The sequence below is a fragment of the Canis lupus genome, chromosome 12 (assembly GCF_048164855.1).
Source record: "Canis lupus baileyi chromosome 12, mCanLup2.hap1, whole genome shotgun sequence".
Classification (NCBI taxonomy): domain Eukaryota; kingdom Metazoa; phylum Chordata; class Mammalia; order Carnivora; family Canidae; genus Canis; species Canis lupus.
This window is the reverse complement of record NC_132849.1, coordinates 9,659,811-9,684,850: the sequence shown is the minus strand read 5'-3', so window position 1 is coordinate 9,684,850 and position 25,040 is coordinate 9,659,811. Positions and strand designations below refer to the sequence as shown.

Sequence of the window (25,040 nt, the reverse complement as noted above, 5' to 3'; positions counted from 1 at the left end):
CAGCCAGAGTGACTGATTGTTGGTCCATGATTTAAACTCTTCATTGACCTTCCACTGATAGTAAGATAAAACTGAGTCCTCAGTGTTTTCTCATCCTGCCTCAATTTGCACTATTCCTCCTTCTGTGCATTGGCTACTTTAGCCTTTTCCTTCCTGTTCTCCAAGGCTTTTTGTGCTCTGCTTTGTACTGTCTCTCCCAAGAAAGCTCACCCTCTAGTTTAATCAACTGCTACTTATCCACCAGTTCTTAGCTCCAGTGTCTTCAGGGAAGCCTTCCAGACTACAACATGTTCCTCTGTTAGATGTTCTCAAGGAACCATATTCATATGAGATTCTCAAGGAACCATAGATTCATATTCAGAGATTTTGTCCTAATTCATAATCATATAATCACGGTCATTGTGTGGCTATATAATCAATACTGACCTTATTTAACTCTAAGCCCTGTGAAAGCAGGATCCATGCTGTGTTAGCTCACTACTGTATCCCTAATACCTAGCCAGTGTGTTTGGCATATGGTAAGTTATCAGGCAGATTCTAGTTAAATAACAAACAAAGCCATTTGCAATGAATTCTCATATAGTTCCACACATGCACCGCACAACCAGTCAGAGTGCCTCACTCTCTATATTCACAAAGAGCAAGTTTTCCTATATTATGCACATGTGCATTGATGCACTAAAATATATTGTGTGCAGAGATGCAGGCATATTTGTAAATAAATTTAAAGTATATCCTACCAACCAGAGAACAGATAAAAAAGGAACATACATGAATCTAGACACAAAACATTGGTTTCATACATAGATGACATGCAAGTTTATATCTATGTTTAAATACACATATAATATACACTAATGATTCTTTTTATTTTAAGATTTAATTTTTTTTAAGTAATCTCTACCCCCAACATGGGGCTTGAACTCCGAATCCCAAGATCAAGAGTTGCAGCCTCCACCAACTGAGCCAGCCAGGTGCCCCTCTGATGATTCTTTCTTGATGCATTATGTGCCACTAATCTTAAGCCACACATTGATTCCTTTGAAATTGATGAAAATAATATGAATATACAATGAATATAATTATATATAATATGCTATATTTCAGGATGGCTTTCTAACTCACATGTCAAATGTATTTTCTTAGTAAATTTATCAAGGCAACACCTTCAAAATAACAAAAAAAACCTTACAAGCAATATCTCATTTTTCTTTTTTTCTCTACCAAATTGAATGGAACACATAAATAGAATCATAGCTATATACCTAATGTATGTAAAGACAGATTTAAATCTGCTTATAGGTAAGAGAGGGACTCCTATTTAGTTTACATAGGTTGATGCTCTGATAAAGCTTGGAATGAACATAAATAACTGTATAAACATGTTGATGTGGCCAGGTGGCAAGTAGAGATGAAAAGTGAGCAAAAGGAAAAAAGTAGAGATGACATGAGGGTGGACTAGATAAAGAGAATGGGAGCTGGTGAGGGGACACAATGACTTCCAGACATTCTGGGTTTCCTACCTGGCTGTTCCTGTACTGGCTCCTGCAGAACTACAGTAGCCGATTCTCCATATGCCGAAGATAGGTATTCTTCTATGTCACTGTCTCGAAGAAGTTCCACTCCTGATCCATCAGCATAAATGACAAAAAACCTATTTGAAGCAATAAAATCAAATAACTTAAAGTATTTCATTAAAATGCTCCTTAAACTTGGAATTTAAAAAAGAAGTCAGAGGTGCCTGGGTGGCTCAGTCGGGTAAGCATCTGCCTTCAACTCAGGTCATGATCCTAGGGTCCTGGGATCGAGTCCCATGGCAGGCTCCTTGCTAAGCAGGGACTCTGTTTCTTTTCCCTCTGCCTTCCCACTGTTTGTGCTGTCTTTCTTTCAAATAAGTGAATAATCCTTAAATAAATAAAAGTCATGGGATTATTTTTATCATATTACCTGGGCACGTGTTCACCATAGATTTGCAGATGGTTCTTACAAAGGTGAGTAGCTGATAAAGTATCATAGCCTTCAGGTTTTTCATTTAAATCATTTTCTAAATTGTTTTCAGGTACCATAGTTGATGTGCTACCATCAGCCATAACCTGAGGGAGAAGGTATATAAGCAACTAAAAGAAAAGAAATGTCATAAAGCTTACATTTCCCGTTTGAAAAAGCATGTGGTCTTTTGGTATATTCAGAAAATCAGAGATATTTATTTCCAAGGTAATATTCACTAAGTACAGCTGGCATTAATAAAAGCAAAAACCCAGTAGCACATGTCTACTTACAAACTACACCTAGATTGTGAATACAAACCAGAAGACAAACCAGAATATACTCACAGGAAAGCAACAAGACTGGCTAGGGACTCCAGATCTTACCTTCTGAGCATTAATTTAAGGAACTGGGAATTTAAACATTGAGGAAAGGCTACTCATGTGATAGTTGTCTTGAAATATTAAGGAAGTGATAGTGTGAAAGAAGTTTATATTCTGTGATTGCAAGTGCAGAATCAGGATTCGTGAGACTAAATCTTTAGTATCAGCGTGAGATGTGGTATCAGCATGAGAAGAAATATTTTAACTATTACTACTATTTAGATATGGCATGGATCTCTCCAGAAAGGAGTGTGGTTTAGGCTGAAAGACCACTGAAGGGGATGTCCAAGAAAAGCATCAATGCCTAGAAGAATGCTTGGCCTAAATGTCCCATGTGTTGAAACCTAGGGAGTTTAGGGCCTTAAGGTTCAATTTCAATTCACTATAAATTGAAATTTGTTAGCAGCCTGAACTCGTGCTGGGAAGAGTCTCATTTGTTTAGCACCAACCAACCAACCAACAAACAAAAAACCCACCAAGTAGGATCAGGCCTAGTCTGCATACCAAACCAAAGTTGGGGACTCTGTGCTATGGTTCCAAATCTGAAGAACAACTTCACCACCTACTACACAAACTTCTGCTGTTGGGTGAGGAGTGAAAACAAGGAGAAATGCTTAGAGCAGGGGTTGACAAACCAGTTTTTTTTGTCAAGGACCAGAAAGTAAATATTTTAGGATTTGTAGGCCATACAGTCTCTGTTGTAATTATTTGAGTCTGCTATTATATGCAAAAGCAACCACAGACAAATGAGCATGGCTGTGTTCCAATAAAACTATATAATGACTTTAACATTTGAATTTCCTATAACTTTTATGTGTCATGAAATATTCTCCTTTTGAGTTTTTCCAACCATTTAAAAATCTAAAAGCCATTTTTAGCTCATGGGCCTATATGAACAGGTGGCCATGGTTTGCCAGCTTTTGGCCTGGATGTAAGAAGATGGTTGTGGGACTGAAGAACCGAGAAACAGAAGATAAAGCTCTATTATCTAAGAGCTAAGCACCTCTCCCACCTTCCCATCTTCAACCCTTCTAGAACCCTCACTGATTTATATTTCTTACCATAGATTTTCTTCCTAGTCAAACTGGTTCTCCCTTTAACCTGGATACAGACCACTCTTATATCTTATATTTCTTTTTGTTGGCATTATTTACAAATGTTTAGTAATGCTTCTTTCCTTCCATTCTAATTCTGTATTTTGGCTTTAACATTTCTACCATCCCAACAGTTGTTAGACTTTCTATTCCCTTGGAAGTATGCTTGAGAAGCAAAAATATTGACATTGATTACTGCTCATGCAAAGTATATCTGCAGTAAGTAGATAACTGATCCCCAGGCAGCTAAGGTATAAAGCTGCATGGAACCTTTTAAGTGTGAAATATTAAAAAAAAAAAAAAAAAAAGCCCCAGCCTCTCTCTCCACACTAAGTATGCACTTTACCTGAAAGGTATTTCCCTCGGGATCTAGGACCTCACAGATAACCTCCGATGTGTGCTTCATGATGTACCTGCTAGCTCTTAGCTGCTCACGTTTTTGGAAAGGGTGGTATATATCACTGCTTGTTTCATGACAATATGTAGCTGAACAATCCCTATCGATGTGAAGGCAGCCTGTGTTTGGAGGTAACACCTGGAAGGGTAACAGAAAGAGAGAAATTATATTTAAAATGTCTTGTTCAATATGATGGATTTGGAAAATCATTTTGAGGAAAAAAACTATACATAGATCTCAGCCACAAACTGTTTTTTCCAGGAAAAAGACATTACCCAAAAGAGGGCTTCAGCTTTGGGAAGGGGGCTCTCTGATAAAGAGGCAAACTGAATAATTAGGATGTAATTTCTGGGACCCCTGAGTGACTCAGTGGTTAAGCGTCTGCCTTTGGCTCAGGGTGTGATCCCAGTCCAGGGATCGAGTTCCACATCAGGCTTCCTGCAGGGAGCCTACTTCTCCCTCTGTCTATGTCTCTGCCTCTCTCGTCTTTCATGAATAAATAAAATATATTTTTTTAAAAGGATGTAATTCCTTTTGTATTATCATAATTTATCTTTTTTAATAATAAATTTATTTTTTATTGGTGTTCAATTTGCCAACATAATTTATCTACTCACTTTAATATCTTTTCCAAGTAATTGCCTTGTGCCTTCTTATGTCAGATATTTAAGATAATAAAAATGCATTTTAATGGAAGTAAACACACTCATCTCTGTTAAAAATGTTTGGAATCCTTCACGGTTTTGGGCAAAAAGTATCTCAAACAGTTAGAAGCTATGGGATAAATGCTTTTATGAGCTTTTATTTGTTTCGATTCCTCTGGTGGCTGACATAGTCCCTAAGTATTAGTTTTCATATAATGACTTTGGTTCAGATAGACTCATTTTTGAGATGTAATTCATATAACATGAAATGTACATTCAGTGGATTTATCACTAATTTCAGAATATTTCCATCATCCCCAAAAGAAACCCTGATGCCATGAGCAGTCACCCTGCATCAGTCCTGCCCGTAGCAACCAGTGATCAGCTATCTCTATGGATTTGAATATTCTAGATTTCGTACAGATGAAAGCATGCAATATGAGGCCTTTTGTGTAATATTTTCAAGATTTATCAATGTTGTAGTATGTATCAATACTACATAAAATATTATGTATCTTGGTTACTGATAAACAAATTCCTAATAAAGAATACTTTATTCTTTTCCATAATATTCCATTGTATAGATATATCAAATTTTGTCTATTTATGAGTTGATGGACATGTGTAAGTTATTTTCATAATCTTGCTAATATTAACAATGCTAGCAACATATGTATACAAATTTTTGAGTGGATGTGTATATTAATTTTCCTGAAATACCTACCTAGGAGTAGAATTGCTGGGTTATATGATAACTCTATTTGTAACTTTTTGAGGAACTACCAAACTGTTTTCCAAAATGATTGCACCATTATACTTTCCTATCAGCAATGTATGAGTGTTCCAATTTCTCCACATCATCACTATACTTGTTATTTTCTGTCTTTTTTATTCTAGTTATTTTAGTGGGTGGGAAGTGGTATCTCGTAGTTTAATTTGCAATTCCCTAATGACTAATGATGTTGAGTATCTTTTCATGTACTTATTTGTCATTTATATAACTACTTTGGAGAAATGTCTATTCAAATACTTGCTCATTTTTAAAAAATGGGTTATTAGTCTTCATTGTTGAGCTGTAGTAGTTCTTTATATGTTCTGAATACTAGAATGTTATCAGATATATGATTTACAGATAATATCTTCCATTCTGTAGGTTGTCTATTCACTTTCTGGGTGATGTTTTTTTAAAGCACAAAATTTCCTCAGTTCAACAAAGTTTTGCTTTTGGTGTCATCTAAGAAATCATTGCCAGATTCAAGGACATGAAGATTGGCACTATGTTTTCTTTTAAGAAGTTTATTGTTTGAGAGCTTTTACAATTAAGTCCTTCTGCTTTTGAGCTATTTCTGTGTATAGTTTGAGGTACAAATTCAACTTTATTCACCATTTGTTGAAAGATTATTCTTGCCCTCACTAAATTAGCATGGCATGCTTATAAAAAATTTATTGACGACAGGTTGATAATAAATGAACACTTAGTTCTATTCTATTGATCGATATGTCTATCTTTTTTATCTCACATACCACACTGTCTTAATTACTGTAGCTTTGTAGCAAGTTTTGAAATTGGGAAGTGTGAGTCATCTAAGTTTGTTATTTTTCAAGATTGTTTGGGCTATTTGGAGTACTTCGAATTTACGTAAGATTTTCGGTATCAGCTTATCAATTTTTGCACAGAAAGGGCAGCCAGGATGATGATAAAGAATGTAGGGAATACTACCATTTTAACAATATTAAGTCTTCCATAAACTTAATATGTGATATTGTCTATTAGGTCTTCTTTAATTTCTTTCAGTGATATTCTGTTGTTTTCAGTGCATAAGTCTTATACCTATTAAATTTATTTCTGGGTATTTTATTCATTTTTAAAATCTGCATTACCCATCCCCCACTCACCTTTCCTCTAGTAATCATCAGTTTGTTCTCTATGTTTAGGAGTCTGTTTCTTGGTTTGTCACTCTTTTTTTTTTTTCCCTTTCTGCATTTGTCTCTTAAATTCCACACATGGGTGAAATCATATGGTATTTTCTGTTCTCTGACTGACTTATTTCACTTAGTATTATACTCTCTAGATCCATCCATGTTGTTGTAGATGGCAAGATTTCATTCTTTTTTATGGCTGAGTAATATTCTATTGTAAATATACCATATCTTCTTTACTCACTCATTTATCAATGGACACTGGAGCTGCTTCCATAATTTGGCTATTGTAAATAATGCTGCAATAAACTTAGAGATGCATATATCTTTCCAAGTCAGGGGTGTTGTATTCTTTGGGTAAATACTCAGTAATGCCATTACTGAATCATAAGTCAGTTCTGGATCATAAGATCCAGATTAACTTTTTGAGAAACCTCCATACTGCTTTCCACAGTGTCTATTCCAGTTTGAATTTCCACCAACAGTATAAAGTGTCCCATTTTCTCTGCATCCTTGCCAACACTTGTTACTTATCATATTATTGATTTTAGCTATTCTGACAAGTGTGAGGTGATAACTCATTGTAGTTTTGATTTGAATTTCCCTAATAACTAGTGATGTTGAACATCTTTTCATGTGTGTATTGGCCATCTGTATGTCTTCTTTGGAAAAGTGTTCATGTCTTCTGCCCATTTTTAATTGGATTATTTATTTTGTGCGTGTGTTGAGTTGTGTAAGTTCTTTATATATTTTGGATACTAATCCTTTATCAGACATACATTTGAAAATATCTTCTACCATTCAGTTGATTTTCCTTTAGTTTTTTGTTGATTGTTTCCTTCACTGTACAGAAAGAATTTTGATGTTATCCCAACAATTTATTTTTGCTTTTGTTTCCCTTGCTCCAGAAAACATGTCTTAAAAAATGTTTCTATAGCCAATGTCAGAGAAATTACTACCTGTGCCCTCTTCTAGGATTTTTATGGTTTCAGGTCTCACATTTAGGTCTTTAATACATTTTTAGTTCATTTTTGTATATAGTCTAAGAACGTAGTTGTGTTTCATTCTTTTGCATGTAGCTGTCCAGTTTTCCCAACACCATTTGTTGAAGAGAAATATTTTATTCCTTTTGATGCTACTTTAAATGGATTGTTTTCTTAATTTCAATTTTGGATTGCTCATTGTTAATGTAGAAAAATACAACTGACTTTTGTATATTGATTTTACATCTTGTAACCTTGCTGAACTTTTTAATTAGTTCTAATAGTGTGTGGGTATGTGTGTGTATATGTATTCCTGCTACATTGCATCCTTAGGATCTTCTAAATACGCTTATATCGTCTGTACAAAAAAGAGATAGTTTTACTTTTTCCTTTCCCATCTATTTGCATATTATTTATTTTATTGTACGATTGTCCTGGTTAGACCCTTCAGTACAATGCTGAGTTGGAAGGATGAGAGCAAACATTCATGTCCTATGCCCAATCTTAGGGGGAAAGCTTTTGGTCTTTTACCAATAAGAATGCTGTTTATGAGCTGTAGGCTTTTTTTGTTTTTGTTTTGTTCCTTAGTTTTTTTGGGGTTTTCTTGTAGATGCCCTTTATGAGGTTGAAGTTCCATCTATTCCTAGTATATTCAGTTTTTTTTTTTTTTAATCATGAAAGGGTGTTGAATTCTGTCAAATGCTTTCCTGTCAAATTATACAGATAACCATTAGGTTTCTTTCCTTTATTCTATTAATATAGTATATTATATTGATTGATTTTTGCATCTTGAACCAATCTTTAATTCATAGGATAAATCCCACTTGGTGACCATGTATAATCCTTTTTACATGTTGCTGGATACAGTTGGCTAGCATTTTCTTGAGGATTTTTATCTATCTTCATAAGAGATACTGGTCTGTGGTTTTCTGGTGATGACTTTGTCTGGTTGTGGCATCAGGGTAATAATGGCCTAATAGAATTGGTTGGAAAGTTTTCCCTCCTCTTCTATATATTGGAAGAGTTTGTGAAAATCATTCAATGTTAATTCTTCCACAAATGTTGGTAGAATTTACCAGTGAAGCCATCTGAGCCTGGGCTTTTCTGTGTGCTACATTTTAAAATTACCAATTCAATCTCTACTTCTTATAAGTCAATTCTGATAATTTGTTTTTTCTTGATTCAGATTTGAAAGTTTGTATCTTCGTGAAAATTTATTCATCTATGGTATTTAATCTGTTGATAATCATAGTATTTCCTTACAATTATTTTCATTTTTGTAAGGTTGGTAAAATGTGGTTCTTTCATTCCTAATTCTAGTAATTTGAGTCTCCCCCCTTTCCTTCCCTTTCTCTCTCTGTGTCTCTATCTTGCTAAAAGTTTGTCAATTTTGGGGATCCCTGGGTGGCTCAGCGGTTTAGCGCCACCTTCCGCCCAGGGCGTGATCCTGGAGACCTGGGATGGAGTCCCATGTGTGGAGCCTGCCTCTCTCTCTCTCTCTCTGTGTCTCTCATGAATACATAAATAAAATCTTAAAAAAAAAGTTTGTCAATTTTACTGATATTTTCAAAGAAACAACTTCTGGTTTTGTTGACTCTATTTTCTATTCTGTCTTTTATTTATTTCTATTATGGTCTATTATTCACTTCTTTATTTTTGCAGTGGTTTTAGTTTGCCTTCTGTTTACTAGTTTCTTAGGGTAGAAAGCTAGATTATTTATTTGAAATCTTATTTTATAATATACTCATTTAGGCGATATAAAACTAGAAATTTTCCTTTATGCACTGATTTTGCACTGCTCCATAATTTTTGGTATATTACAGATTTTATTTTCAGTCATCTCAAAGCAATTTCCTTGTGATTTCTTCTCTGTGTTAATTTTCACATATTTGTGGATTTCCCAAACATCTGTTTACTGATTTTTAATTTAATTCCATGGTGGTGGTAGAACATATTTTGTATGGTTTTGATCCTTTTAAATCTACAGAGACATTTTTTGTGATATAATAAATAATCTTTCCTGGAAAATGTTCCATGTGTACTTGAGAATAATGTGTTTTGTTGTTGATGAGTGTTCTATAGAGGTCTAGTAGGTCTTGTTGTGTTATGCTGCTGTTTAAGTCTTTGATTACTCACTTTTATTGTTTATTGTTCTATCCATTACTGAAAATGGGCTACTGAAGTCTCCAAATATTATTGTTGAATTATCTGTTTCTCCTTTTAACCATGACAGTTTTTACTATTTATTTTATTTTTTTTAATTTATTTTTTATTGGTGTTCAATTTACTAACATACAGAATAACCCCCAGTGCCTGTCACCCATTCACTCCCACCCCCCGCCCTCCTCCCCTTCTACCACCCCTAGTTCGTTTCCCAGAGTTAGCAGTCTTTACGTTCTGTCTCCCTTTCTGATATTTCCCACACATTTCTTCTCCCTTCTCTTATATTCCCTTTCACTATTATTTATATTCCCCAAATGAATGAGAACATATAATGTTTGTCCTTCTCCGACTGACTTACTTCACTCAGCATAATACCCTCCAGTTCCATCCACGTTGAAGCAAATTTGTCATTTCTAATAGCTGAGTAATATTCCATTGTATACATAAACCACATCTTCTTTATCCATTCATCTTTCGATGGACACCAAGGCTCCTTCCACAGTTTGGCTATCGTGGCCATTGCTGCTATAAACATCGGGCTGCAGGTGTCCCGGCGTTTCATTGCATTTGTATCTTTGGGGTAAATCCCCAACAGTGCAATTGCTGGGTCGTAGGGCAGGTATATTTTTAACTGTTTGAGGAACCTCCACACAGTTTTCCAGAGTGGCTGCACCAGTTCACATTCCCACCAACAGTGTAAGAGGGTTCCCTTTTCTCCGCATCCTCTCCAACATTTGTTGTTTCCTGCCTTGTTAATTTTCCCCATTCTCACTGGTGTGAGGTGGTATCTCATTGTGGTTTTGATTTGTATTTCCCTGATGGCAAGTGATGCAGAGCATTTTCTCATGTGCATGTTGGCCATGTCTATGTCTTCCTCTGTGAGATTTCTGTTCATGTCTTTTGCCCATTTCATGATTGGATTGTTTGTTTCTTTGGTGTTGAGTTTAATAAGTTCTTTATAGATCTTGGAAACTAGCCCTTTATCTGATATTTAAAACTACTTTTTTTCCCCCTTCAATTCTGAGCTCAGATCAAGTGTAGAAGCCTTTATAGCTGTAAAGGTCAGTAGTAAAACCTTTTTATCATTGCTCAGAACTCAATAGTCTCATATACACACATCTCCCCTCTCCTCTCACCAATCTCATTCATCAAGGCCTCAGTTATACATGGTCACCTTTATACATACACACACACACACACACACACACACACACATCTCCAGACATAAGCCCTATTGTTTTAAATTTCTTTTGCTTCTCAGAACTAGAGATCATGCATCAGGTAGATTGGAAGATTCTTCTGATGCTCATTTTTGGCCATTTTCATCATTTATCCCCTTCAGTTAGAGAGAGCAGATCTCAGAGAAAAAAAATTGGACATTTGTGTAATACACAACCCTGGAAATACTCATGTGTTTGGGGCATATTGTTAGGTGCTTAATATGCTTATAATTGTTATGTTTTCTTGATGGAGTAATCCTTTTATCATTATAACATAACTTCTTTGTCTCTGGTAATATTTTGGTGTAAAATCTATTTTGTCTGAATTAGTATAGCTACTCCAGTTCCAATTACTTATTGCAGGTCTATCTATTTTCATCCTTTTCCCTTCAACCTATTTGTGTCTTTGACCATATAAGTGTATCTCTTGTCAACAGCATATATGTGGATCATGTTTTTTAATCCATTCTTCCAATATCTGCTTTCTATTGGATTGTTTAGTCCATTTATATTTAATGTAATTACTAAGGTCGGTTTTACATCTTCCAATTTTTTATTTGTTCTCTATATGGTTTATGCTTCTTTTCCTCCTCTATTCATTCATTACTGTCTTCTTTTGTTTTAAATAGACATTTTTAGTGTGCAATTTTAGTTCCCTTGTTTCTTCTTCTTTTTTTTTTTTTTGGAGGGGGACAGAAAAAAAATCCAAAATTTATTCTCCAACAAGACAGACAGCATTAACAGGTAAAACCATAGGGGTTTCTCCACAGATCATACATTCACACGGGCATGATTTGCTTAACAGGGAGAAAGGCTCTTGTGTGCTCTCTCCCTTGTTTCTTTTACTATATATTTTTTCAGTTATTAGAGTTGCCTAAATATCACAAATAATGTCTTATAACCATCTAGATTGAATTAATAACTTAATTTCAATATTAAACAAAATCTTTGCTCCTATTTGGCTCCAGTTCTTCCCTCTGACTTTGTGTTATTACTATAAAAATTACATCTTTATACACTATAAGCACATATTCCTTGGAATCTAGAAAGCCAAATTCATGTGCAGGACTGTATGCATGACCAGAAAAGAACTCTGAAAGTCCTAATTTTTCACTCTTGCTGATCAAAAGAATCTGCATAAGCAGGGAGTGAAAGCTAAGTAGAGTTATAAACTTCCAGCTAGATCACTGAAAAAAATACCCCACTATGCAAACAAAGCCCTCAATAGAGGATGATTCCAAGGAATATGTCAGACCTTTTCATAGCCTTATACAGGATTCTTTTCCCCAGCTGTTCCTTTTAATTTTTTGTTCACCCTCTTGTTTGTCATTGCCACCTCAGGCAGCTGTAATGTTAAATAATCACCTCTGTTTGGGGAAAAGTCTGTAGTGAGTGAGCTCAGAGTCAGATAAAATAAAGATAACCCTGCCAATGGAGTTTCCAGGGAACTGCCAAATAGGTCAACCATGACAATATTTTGTGATAAGACTTTTGAAGAGCTCTAAATCTATCCTTCCTCTATCATTGTTTGCTGGAATGCTGGTTTTCATTGCTATCATGAATGTGAAGATGTTGATTCTCAAGGCTACCATGAAGTTGGGGGAGGGGAGGGAGATATGGCAAGTGAAATCACTGTGAATCTTGCTGTACGTCCTGAGATTGAGTCTTTTTCTTTTTTCTTTTTTTCTGATTGTTGAAATCCTTTGGTTGATTTCCAGAGTTCTGAAAAAGTTGATTTTGACTATATTTTCAGTTTTCTAGTTGTCTTTATGGACTAGTGTATTTTCAGAGGACTTTACACCATTTTTCTGGAAGTGTCTCATACTGACTATGCACCATTGCTCAGGTCCAGAGAACCGCATTGGAGCTTGTCTAATTCTGAGACTTTTCTGTGGTTTCAGACACATTTTAGAGTAGGTTCTGGTGGATGATTGAATTTGTGACTTTCCTGGCCTCCAAAAGTCCTCATCAAAATGGACCCAAACTGTCAGATTGACTATAACTTACTGAAAGCTGCTCTGGACAGAAAAAGATGTCCTGTAATATCCACTGCCATACCATAAAACAAGTGAAGTAGAAATGCCAATGTAGAAATGCCAAAAGTAAACCCGATAAACAAGATGTGCCTTTCTTTCTAGGAAGTGAACTTGGAGAAACATCTATGCTGAAGCCTAGAGACTCAACATGTCAAATATAGTGATGAACCACATTTTCTGCTAGAGATTGTTCTTGATTAACCTGATAGCTAGTAAGCAAATAGAATTTCCATGACTTTACATTCTCATATTTTATATACGCTGCTCAAAGTCTACTATAAAATTTGCCTCTTCTAACTGATTTCACATACTGAGTAGAGGATATAACCACATTCCATTATAAGGTGTTTGTTTATGGTACTACTAACAAAGACAAGGACTCGTAAAGTCCTTTTACCAAAGTATTCTTATAAATCCATATTACATTTCTGTATCTTCCCCCAAGGAACCATTTAGGCTGGATCATACTGGCATAGAAGAGTCTGACTACTCTCTTTCAGAAGCTTGTTCTAACACACACACACACACACACACACACACACATACACACACACACATTTTTTCCTCAGAAAGACGATAGGTTTCCTGATCTAGGGAAACTAGTTTAGACTCCTATAATGAGGGACACAGGAAGGTTTTCCATGGGAATTAATAGACCCATTATTTGTCATTTTATCTTCCTGAAACCCTCTAGCTAGGTGGATGGTTTCAACCTACTTGTGACACATTATAGACATAGAGGATAACAACTATTATACCTGCCTTCTATTTGATGTCTTGGTTAACCTTTTTAGTGATATATATATGTGTATATATATCCTAAAATCCAGCCTTTTTAGTGATATATATATATGTGTATATATATATATATCCTTTTTAGTGATATATATATCACTATATATATATATATATAACCTTTTTTAGTGATATATATATGTGTATATATATCCTATATATAGGAGATATATATATATATATATATATATATATATATATATATATCCTAAAATCCAGCCTTACTCATCATACTGCCCATTGTCCTCATGCTGGTGAGTGAGAAAATGATGATCAACCAATAGGGGATGGGCAACAGGTATTTTTGAATGCCATCTTTCAGTGCTATACAACTATAAAACTATAATAGTTGTTGGTAATTTTATTTGTGGAGTTTTGTTGGTTTCTTTCCAGTTGGAAACTAAGGTCTGTGTGTTTCTCAACCAGGAGCGATCAACCTTCCAATCCTTTCTTGCGCTTTGTTTTGGAAGATTGGGCAAATCTGGAAGGAACAGTGGCTACACAATAGTGGCAGACACTGGATGTCTCTAAATTGGATCTCTTTTCTGTTTGTGTCTCTTTCTCCAGTGGCAAGTGTTATTGGTTCTAAAATTCCTTTGCCCTCATAATTGTAACCATTAGAGTTTGGGACTATGATAAAAACAAGGCAAAAACAGGCCTCATCACAGAATTTTAGGGGATTCTCATGACATCTGGTAGCAAACATGGTACTAGAATATGGATGCTGCCAATCTCCTGAAAAAAATTGACATTCTAAATATTGTAGAAGAAAAATAGCACCCCTTAGCCAACTGCTACATTTCACAATCATGTCTCACTCAGCACCTGCCTTGCCCCATAACAATCTACACTGGAAGAAGAGGCAGTAAAATAACATTATTTCAAGGGATGGGATGGACAAACTGGCTTCAGCAGCTTTCACAGTAATAAATGTTTGTCACTGAGGTCTTTGTCCGTCATTTTCTGGTTTTGTGTTCTCAGTATCATGTGACATTGTATATGATATCCTGGAACTTGTCTCTTCTCCAGTAAGTGGAAAGATGGAGGCAAATCCTTCCAAAGCTAAAGGGACTGCATTCTGACACTAGGTGGTTGTGATTAATATGGAAATGTAGGAAGGTACAGGAGTTCCTAACAGAGCTTCTCCCTGAGCCTTCAAAAACAAAGCTTTGCAAGCTGCCTTCCTAGGACCACACAGATCATATACTCCCTCCCATCCTGGGGACACTAGGTAGAGTGGGGATGGACTGGATATGGGAAGGGTAGGAGAGTGTGAATAAGGACAGAGATGGCAGGAGGTGAAGCTTGTGTGGTAGGCACAGGACAGATCACATGAATGATTCTAACAGTGCCTGCCACCTACCACATAAAAGATCCCCAACAAATACATTCTAGTTTAAAATCTTAATCCATGGGGATCCCTGGGTAGCTCAGTGGTTTAGCGCCTGCCTTTGGCCCAGGGTGTGCTCCTGGAGTCCCAAGATTGAGTCCCACATCAGGCTCCCTGCATGGAGCCTGCTTCTCCCTCTGCCTGTGTCTCTGCCTCTCTCTCTCTCTCTCTCACTCTCTCTGTGCCTCATGAATGAATAAATAAATAAAATCTTTTAAAAAAAATCTTAATCCAAAAATACCAAAGCATTGTAAGACAAGTAGGATAGTGTTTTTATGCAATGGGTTGTAAAAAGAAGGTGATTAAGTAAAAAGAGACTGAGAAGTGTGTTCTAAGAACATGAGACAAGAGGAACAACAGCTGTACATGGCAGGAATGTTCACCACCCCAAAGGAGTAGGTTTTCTTAGTTGAATGGACACTTATCTTTGGTGTTCCTCATTTTCCTCTAGACCCACCTTGTATTTTCCCTGTGGCTTTGCAATAATAGATGTCCCATCCCCAAAGGTGGCACAGCAGCTACTGTCCTCGCAGTTGGTGATGATAGTGGCATAGTGTGAGTTTTCTATCCGCATGCACTTCACCTGCCTGGTGACAGTTTGAGGATGTTCAGCTGCAAGCAAATGCAAGGTAAGCAGATCCGATGGAATGCATGCATTGGGAAACACACCCACCTGCTGAGTTTGCTCCAGTCTTCTGGCCGCTTAGACCAGAAGTCAAGACCAAGTACTGAGAATTCACTCCACAGGGCTGACGTGTGGTCTACTCACTGTCAGTGCAGAGTAATTCTTGCAGAATAACCCTTCCTACCTCATTTAGTATGCTGTCTTGTTCTCCCTACTATTTTTATTTTGAGAAATTGAAGATACCCAGAAGAGCATGAAATATAATTTAATTATTCATATGCTCACCAATCAAAATTTATACTTGTTAATTTTTTGGAATATTTGTTTCAACAGTTTTAATATGCATATAAGAGAACAATTACAGGTAAGTTGAAGTTCACTTTTCTCATTTCTGGGTTTATTCTCTTCTCTTGTAGTCCTCTTTTATCTGTTCTATAAATATATGTATCAAAAGTAATGTATAATCTTTTATGGCATTTAAATATGCATACATTATGTATTAGTGTATGTATCACTCTACACCTACTTTTTTCTACTTAACATTGCTTTGAGACCTTCATCCATCTTGATATACAGGTGTGGGGTATATGTTTGTATGTGTGTATACTTCATTCCTTTTAGCTACATAGAGTATTCCTCTGGAAGAATATTATATTGCATTTTATTTTTCTATTCTGATGGACATCTATTTATCAGCATTTTGATATTACACTTGATGTTGCAAGTATCACTCTGAACCTGTTTCCTTGTACAGATAGGTAAGAGTGTTATAAGAGTGTCTCTCTACATATACCCAGAAGTGGAGTAGGGCATCATATAATATGCACATTTTAAACTTATAGACATTTTAAAATTGCCCTCTCCAGTGGCTTTTTAAATTCTCACTCTAATCAGTGGGGCATGAAGGTGGTTCTTTTCCAACTCGCCAATTTTATTGCACTTAATTTGGCAATGAAGCATACTGCAATAAACAAACTCTGGAATTAAAGAAAAAAGAGTTAGGGGGTAATCTGTCTTTAAAAATCTTGTTTAAGTTTAGGTTAGGAAAGGTGTTATGCTTTTATTATCTCTGCCCAGGTTCTTGTCAATTACCATCTGCAGCTTGTTCTTCTCTCATGCCATCTTCTCATGATGAGAAGCATGTTCAGAATTGAAGGAAGACCTAACTGAGGTCACCTATATGCAAATCAGATTCCATAGGGACCAACAGAAACAGGTCTGAGAGCTAATGTCTCAGGCAATGGAGTCACGATTATTAACTTTTAGTCGCCACCAATCCAGACCACAGATTTTAGCAGTGAAAATGGGAAAAGGTACAATATTCATCAGCCAACTAGAGCTTTCACCACTCCCACATCCGTTGAGGATAAAGAACATAACAAAAGGGCCTCAGAGGTCCTGCTCTGGACTACATGTGTATTCTTTGGTTGACAGAGTTCTTCAAAAAATTATTTTTCATATATGTGTGTGTTTAAAAAAAAGCAGTAGGGTTTCTACTCATATTATCCTAAATACACAAATATTGTCACATGCTTGAAAAATAAAACTTACTTTTTTGGTGATCATCTGGAGGAGTAATACGATCTTCATAAACTTGATAAAAGGTTGTGATTCTGGTACCATCAGCATGATCCACTATCCGAGTGCCATCTTTCTTTTCTACAATGACTACTTTGTCTTCTCGAGTTGTCATAACCTAAACATACAAAGGCAGAGCATGATCATTTGATCAGGTGGCTAATCCCAGGTGTGTTTATTTTTATACCTCATTGAATACCATCAAAATCTTAGTTATCTATTTTTAAGCTAAAGTCTTATCTCCTCTACTTGGTCAAAGCTTTACAACAATCCTGGAAGGCAGGCAATGCTATCCTCATTTTGTAGATGAGAGAATTTAGGCTTGGAGAAGTTAAGAAATCTGCTCAAGATCACTCCCCAAGTGCCAGGGTTGGTGTTAGACTACGGCCGTTTGACTTGAAAATTGATGCTCCTTCCATTGTATATTTGTAAGAAACAAGTTAACAGCATTCCTGCCCTGACCCAGGTCTGTCATGGAAAATGACCCCAAGTCCTGCCTCCTTGAAAATTATAGGTTTCAAGTGAGCACAGCCTGCTGAAGCTGCCTTGCATGCTATGCCAGTCTCGGTCTAATGTCATCAGAATAGAACATGAACCTTGGTGGGGAACAGAGGCCATGGCTTCTCTGTGTCAAGCCGATCCATACACTCACAGGCTCTTGTCTGCAGCTGCTATTCATGCCTCATGTGGGCTTGAGGGGTAAAGGAGGCTGTGCCTGTGGGTCGTTATTGGGCCTCTGCATAGGATGAGGGTGCCACACTGATCATGCTGCTTTTGCTGCCTTGTCTCCTTCCCTAAAGCAGAGCAAATGCAGGTGCAGATTAAAGCCTAGATGTTCTGTTATTTTGATTGTCCATTTTAAACTGTAATCTCCTCTATTCCAGTGAAGAGTCTTACTGCGGAAGATGGATAGAAGGTATGAGAAAGAAAATAGCTGTTAATCATCCAAGGCAGGACGCTGATGGGTGGTTACTTGGTCAGCCCAGTATGTCCCAGGTCTCCTCCAACGTGGAGTGCAGACCATGCACTGTGAACTGTGACAGGTACTGGGGATACAATAATGGATGAGACTAAAGTTGAAGTCCCTATCCTCCAGGAGTTATAGACCAGAGGGAAGACAGTCATTAAGAAAGTCACTGAAGGAGCCCTTTGAAGTATCACCCAGTCAGCATCTGCAGTGAAGGTCCTGATGTGGTCTGGCTTCCTCTCTGAGGAAGCAATGCCAGAACTTGGATTTGGTGTGTCTTGGATTTGGTGTGTTGGTACAGGGGAGCAGCATTGAGGACACAAAGACCCCAGGAAGCAGTGAGGAGAAAGGTAGGAAATAAGGCTAGAACGGGAGGGACCAAAAGAGAGGGCTTTAAACTATGATTAAAGACTTCAGCCTTTATCCCAAGGAGAGCCAAAGTAGGAGAGAGCAAGAGTCACAAAGGAAATTTACTTGGTCTTGCAAATACTTCAATCCGAATGAACAATCAGGCCCTTCTATACAGTAGCCAAATGGTTGATCAGTGAAGATCTAAAACCCCTAGTTGTGTGTGTGTGTGTGTGTGTGTGTGTGTGGCAGATATGGAGATGCACAGCCTGTATCTCTCATTAAGAGAGGACTTGTCCCTCAGCTGGGGGGTGAGGGACCATCACAAACAGCCTGCAGCTCTCAGATATTTCCATGTCTGCCTCAGTTGCAGAGAGATGCTTTGCCTGATCCACAGAGTTTCAGGGTAGCTGCATCCAGTGACCGAATAAGGCAGGGGTGTACCAGTCTGGTTCCTGCTACCAGACTTGGGACACTAGGGCAGGGGATCCTGGCTCCGGAGCTGCTGCCAGTTGGCTGAAGCTTTGTCGGGTCTGTGCTAAAGCACAGCATCTCCCTCTGCCTGTTTATGCTTCCTTCCCCTTCTTGCACAGATGGTGTCCAACTGGCAATAACAGTATTGCAAGTATGTAATACATATTTCAATTATTGAATATTTTCTAACTTGGTACATCCTAATTGTAAGGAACACAGTATTTCACTGAAGAGTCCAGATGGATGTGACAAAAGGTCAAGTTAACTGTGTTTTGACTCAATATCTAGAGCTGATAGAAGCAGGTGATAATTGCCTTTTTATCTCTTTATAGTAGGCAGAAATCACTATCTATGAGAGAGAAAAATACATGCTGTTCATCATTTTAGGTTCTTATCATTGGAACTCTCAGACAATGTGTATAATGAGAAGTACTGCTAAAGAATATAGCTGTTGAGAGCATGAACCTTGGAGTAAAGGCACCTGAGTTCAAATCTTATCTTCAAGGATGGCTCCATGACTTAGGCAAGTGGCTTAACTTCTCTGTGCTCTAGTCTCATCCGCAAAATGAAGGCAGCACTAGTATCTTCTTCAGGGATGTTATGTGGATTAAGTGAGATAATGTTGGTAAAGTGATTAACAGTCAGTCATCAAGTTAGCAAGGATTAATACTAATTCTTTCCAGGAGAGACATTTACATATTATTATTTAGAATTATTCAAACATTTCATAATATCACATAACACTGATACTTTCTGATCACTATATGGTGGGAAGATTATTATTCTCGGTGGGATAAGAACACAGTAGTAAGAATGTTACTGAACATCTGATAGTGTTGGGTCTGACACTAATCTTCCTAACTATTTCAGGTAAGGACCATTATCTCCATTTTGTAAATAAGGAAAACCAGATTAGAAGCTTGTTGAAAGTCATTCAGCCAGTAGGGACTGTGGCTGGGGTTCAAACCAGATCTGTGTCACCATAAAAGCATTACCCATGCCTCTTATTTAGTGATACTTCACATCAGGTGTTTTAAAAAAGTCCATTTTCAATTTTCTTTCATATGACCATGGGTTTTCTTGGCCCTTATTTCCCTATTGGCTAAGCACACAGGATCTGGAATGCCACCTTGGGATCCACATTCTGACTGTCTTACTTGGCTGTGTGCTTTGGGAAAACTATTTAACCTTTCTGTTTTGCTTCATCTGCAAAATGGAACCAACATTAGTCTGTTGTGAGAATAAAATGAGAACAGGACTTGGCAAAAAAATGAGTGCTCAGTAAATACTGTTATTGCTGTTGTTTTAATTATTCTGTTAGGTGTCTGATGTTCAATGAATGCTTGAATCCAAGCTCTTGGATGTTGGTTCATGCTTCCATAATGGTGATAAGTAATAATAAGGTAAATTGAGTGTTATTAAGAAATATTAATCACATTTGAATATTAAGCCAAGTAATCTACATCAGAGGCTGAATGAAAGGCAGTTATTTGAAGTGACCAGAAAACCTTCCTGATGATATGTACTTCAATCTCACAAAAGATGCAACTAGCAAACAAGGTAAGAGATTACAAAATTATTTCAGAAGTACACCAAAGAAGAAAGGAAAATACATTTGGTTAAGTAATATAATTCTTCTCAATACCGTGAAGTAACTTTGCTTTTGAGCAGCAGCACATGGCTATGAACAAGGGTGGGAAGTCCTGAAACATGATATAAGGCACCAATCTGTCCTGTTGTTTACATTCAGAGGGTGCCACAAAGCTCCATGTGAGATGTTAGAGGAATAACTGAGGATGGAAAGAGCTCAGTTTTCAGTCACCTACAATAGCTTCTAATCAGGATCCAGCACTTCCTGGTTGTACACTCCTGCCCACATTACCTAACTTCCTAAGGCCCAATTTCCTCATCCATGTAATATAACATTCATTGGTGCAGAACCTGAATGAGATAATGTACACAAAACACAAAACCCCTAACAGAAAGCCTGGTACATTAAAAGGTGCTATTGTTCATCCCAAGAGTTTTGATTCCACATCATAAGCCAAACTATTCTTTCTCTTTTAAAAAGAGGTTTTTATCTATCTATCTATCTATCTATCTATCTATCTATCTATCTATTTATCTATCTATCATCTATCTATCTATCATCTATCTATCTTAGAGAAAAAAGAGAGAGAGAAAGAATAGGGGGAGGGGCAAAGGGAGAGGGAAAAAGAGAGAATCTCAAGCAGACTACTTTCTAGAACAGAGCCCAATGTTGGGGCTCAATCTCATAACCCTGAGATCATGACCTGAGCTGAAACCAAAAGTTAGATGCTTAACTCACTGTGCCACCCAGGTGCCCCCTAACCATTATTTTCTATACCACTCATTTGTCACTTATTCTTAGGCTACAAATAAAGTCTTTTGTATTCTTGCTCTGTAATGTTGACAAATTATTGAATTATTTAATGTGAGCACCTCCTTAAATATACCATACATTCTTTGAAGTCACGGATTATGAGCAAATTTCTACCACTCATTTCAGCTGCACACAGAGAAGTAGAAATAAAGTGTAGCCCCTCAACTCCTAGAAGATAAGACATACACACAAATACATTCAACATAAAAAAATACATGACACAATTAATTTTATATATCTTAAATGTGGTATAGATATTCACAATCTGTTTCTCATTTCAAAAATTAGATTTCATGGTACATTATGCTAGTCAAATAAACCACAAAGTGTTTTTGTTTTTGGGAAGATGGATCCATCTGTTCATCCATCTACCCACTATTTACTAAATAGTTACAGAAAATTAATTATTTCAGGCACTCTTCTATGTGTTGTTTCAGAACTCTAAAGATTTATAAAATTTTGCAATATACAATATTTTGCCATACCGTTCCATTGACAGGATCTGTGGTCTTAAAGGATAATAATGGGGTCATGTCTGTTATTCTTTCTACTCCTTTGGTGCCAATCCGTTTTCCTTCTGGTGTGGTTGTAAACCAGGTGCCTACATGAACCTCCACTGGAGTTACTGTTTGAATTGTCTCTGGGGGAGGATCATGGCTTTCATTCTTATGTGCCATTGATGACTGATTTTTGTGACTTTTTCCTGCAGAAGTTCAAGTAAAATCAAACACAGCATAACTATAATATAAATTATATAAATTATTCACGAAGTTTTTTTTTAAGATTTTATTTATTCATGAGAGTCACAGAGAGAGAGAGATGCAGAGACACAGGCAGAGGGAGAAGCAGGCTCGCTGCAGGAAGCCCGACATGGGACGTGATCCCGGGTCTCCAGGATCATGCCCTGAGCTGAAGGCAGATGCTCAACCACTGAGCCACCCAGTCATCCCCATATTCATGAAGTTTTAATACATCATAAGCTACCTCAGACACCGTGGCATAGAAATTCTAGGTGGTATTCATCAATTATATTATTTCTCAAGTGGGAAAAGATATCAGGTTATGGATACCTTAATCTTTGCCCTTGAACCTTGGCTGGATTCCCACCATGTCTCCCCATATAGACACGTGCATACACAGCTCAGTCCATATGGCACAATATCTACAATACCTATTCTGGCCAATTTCTGTATACTTTGGAGTCTTGCTTATAGCTTCCTGGATTTCAGATTTGAGGCTCTCTACACTAGTTTTTAAAGCCTACTTTGGCTCCCTCCCTCAGATTCCTTCTTTTAAGTTACTGAACTCTAGCATTTTACAGTATTTCTAACTCTTCATTCCCCTAATTTTGTCATTTGGTTAGTCATAATTAGGAGATAGCTTTCTTCAGCCCTGGATCTGGAGAACTTTACCAATAAGGCATATATCTTTAGTTTCTCATTAGGGGGAGAGGATTTGTACAGTTCAACTTCTATATTGATAATAATCTGATGCATCCCTCCTCCAATCCTTCCCCATCACCATCTATTTGGAAAGGAATCTAGAACTGGAAAAGCCCTCATGGAACTCTGTGAATAGTATCTCAATCCCTCTATCAGAATAGATTTGCTCCATTTCCATAAATAATGATGAGATTTGCTAGTGTTATCAAAGCTCAATGATGAGGTAAACTCAGACCCAGAAGCCAATTACCAACAAAGAGAGTGAAAAACTGTTAACTCTAAGATTCCTTATGATTCAGAGTATGAAATGTACATCAGAGCATGGATCTTGGCCAAGGATGCAGACTTAATTAATGGGAAGAGCCCAATAAGATAGATGCATGAAGCTAAGCCTTATCTTTGCCCTAAGATTTAATTTGGACATATTTCTATTTCCAAAGCATTAAAAGAGAACTGATAGATCTATAGAAATTATTTAGAATGACTCTCAGTGTCAAATTAATAGAAATAATAATAAAAAATAATAAAAAGAGAGGCCGAAGTTTCTAATATATGCTTAATAGTAAATCTATAAGAGAAGGAGAAAAAGAATGGAACAGAAACAATATTTTAAGAGGTAATTATTGAAAGATACTAATGAAAGATACTAATGAATGATTCAAGAATCCCAATTTATTCTCACTTGGATAAATAAAAAGAAATCTATACCTAGCTAAATTGTATTGAAATTATAATAAAAAAAGAAAAGATTTTCAAGGCAGATTATCTTCATAGCAACTATTAGACTGAAAGCCAACTTTTCAACAGCAACACTGGAAGCAAGGAGAGTATAGAGAATTTTTGTCACTATGTTGGAGAGAAAACACCTATTAACCCAGAATTCTGTATTCAGTGAGATTATCATCCAAGGATGGGGACAACATAAGACATTTTAAGAAAGTATCTGTTATACAATAGATAGATTAGAAATTCTGATTAAAACACAAAAATTCAGGAAAGACAATTATCATATGATCTCACTCATATGTGGCATATAAGAAATAGTGCAGAGGATCATAGGAGAAGGGAGGGAAAACCAAATAGGAATTAATCAGAGAGGGAGACAAACCATGAGGAACTTAACTATAGGAAACAAACTGAGGAGTGCTGAAGGGGAGGTGGGTGGGGGGAACGGGTAACTGAGTAATGAGGATTAAGGAGGGTATGTGATACTCAGATAATTATTCCAGTTTCACATTTTGTGTAGACAGAGGCTAAAAGTTTAAAAACTGAATTACTTAGGCAAGTTGGCTGGCTGTTAATTGTTATACTGTAATACAACTAGGGGTTTTGATAGATCAAAGATGACAAAAACAGTAGTATTCAAATGATTTGTAATGTCTACATAATGATTTATAATAGAACTTATTTTTCTTTAAAAATACATAAATTTTAACTGGAGAAATGAAAACTTTTCTGATAGGGATGCCCAGGTGGCTCAGTGGTTAAGCATCTGCCTTTGGCTCAGGTCATGATCCTGGGGTCCTGGGATCGAGTTCAGCATCGGGCTCCCCACAGGGAGCCTGCTTCTCCCTCTGCCTCTCTCTGTGTCTCTTATGAATAAATAAAATCTTTAAAAAAATTTTTAAAAAGGATGGTACATGATGTGATGAGCACTGGGTTTTATATGCAACTGATGAATTATTGAACTTTACATCTGAAACTAATAATATACTATATGTTGGCTAATTGAATTTAAATTAAAAGATAAAAGACAAAAATTATCAAGCTGAGTTTTTAAAATATTCACCTGTAAGTTGGCTCACAAGAGACATATTTAAATATAAATCACAGAAAGTAAAATAAAGTATGAAAAAGTTATATTGCAAAGGGGTGAAATAATAGCTAGTATAGCTATAGTAATACAAGCAAAGTAGCCATTAGGACAGAAGACCATCCTAGAACAAAAAGCCATTGGATACTGATAAAAAAAGTTAAATGTACTTATATATCTAAATATGTGAGGATCTAAAATCACATTTTCAAAGCATATAAAGAAAAATCTTACAGAACTATTAAAAAGATATAATAATTTCAGAAATAAAGATTAAAATTATAAGGAAGATAACACTGGATAGACTATTCTACCCTTACTTAAACATACTTCTGCTGAATAAATTGATATAGTAGATTAAAAACATCTGTGAAGTTA

At 36.5% G+C, this 25,040-nt stretch overlaps 1 protein-coding gene and 2 non-coding genes across 6 annotated transcripts in view; all 3 read right to left on the bottom strand.

Moving 5' to 3' along the window:
- The window catches only part of SPAG17 (sperm associated antigen 17), a 219,701-nt gene that overhangs the window by 44,969 nt on the left and 149,692 nt on the right, over nt 1-25,040 (bottom strand). For all 4 annotated transcript variants that reach the window (XM_072769595.1, XM_072769594.1, XM_072769598.1 and 1 more), the window contains 6 exons: nt 21,893-22,110; nt 17,188-17,332; nt 15,469-15,623; nt 3,810-3,998; nt 1,948-2,093; nt 1,524-1,654 (listed from right to left, as the gene is read on the bottom strand). In XM_072769595.1, coding sequence (XP_072625696.1) covers nt 1,524-1,654; nt 1,948-2,093; nt 3,810-3,998; nt 15,469-15,623; nt 17,188-17,332; nt 21,893-22,110 — 984 coding nt within the window. The remainder of the gene's footprint in view (nt 1-1,523; nt 1,655-1,947; nt 2,094-3,809; nt 3,999-15,468; nt 15,624-17,187; nt 17,333-21,892; nt 22,111-25,040) is intronic.
- On the bottom strand, nt 10,592-10,661 carry LOC140601994 (small nucleolar RNA U2-30). The gene has a single exon (XR_012005048.1). It is a non-coding gene; the product is annotated as a small nucleolar RNA U2-30 (small nucleolar RNA).
- On the bottom strand, nt 10,826-10,904 carry LOC140601995 (small nucleolar RNA U2-19). The gene has a single exon (XR_012005049.1). It is a non-coding gene; the product is annotated as a small nucleolar RNA U2-19 (small nucleolar RNA).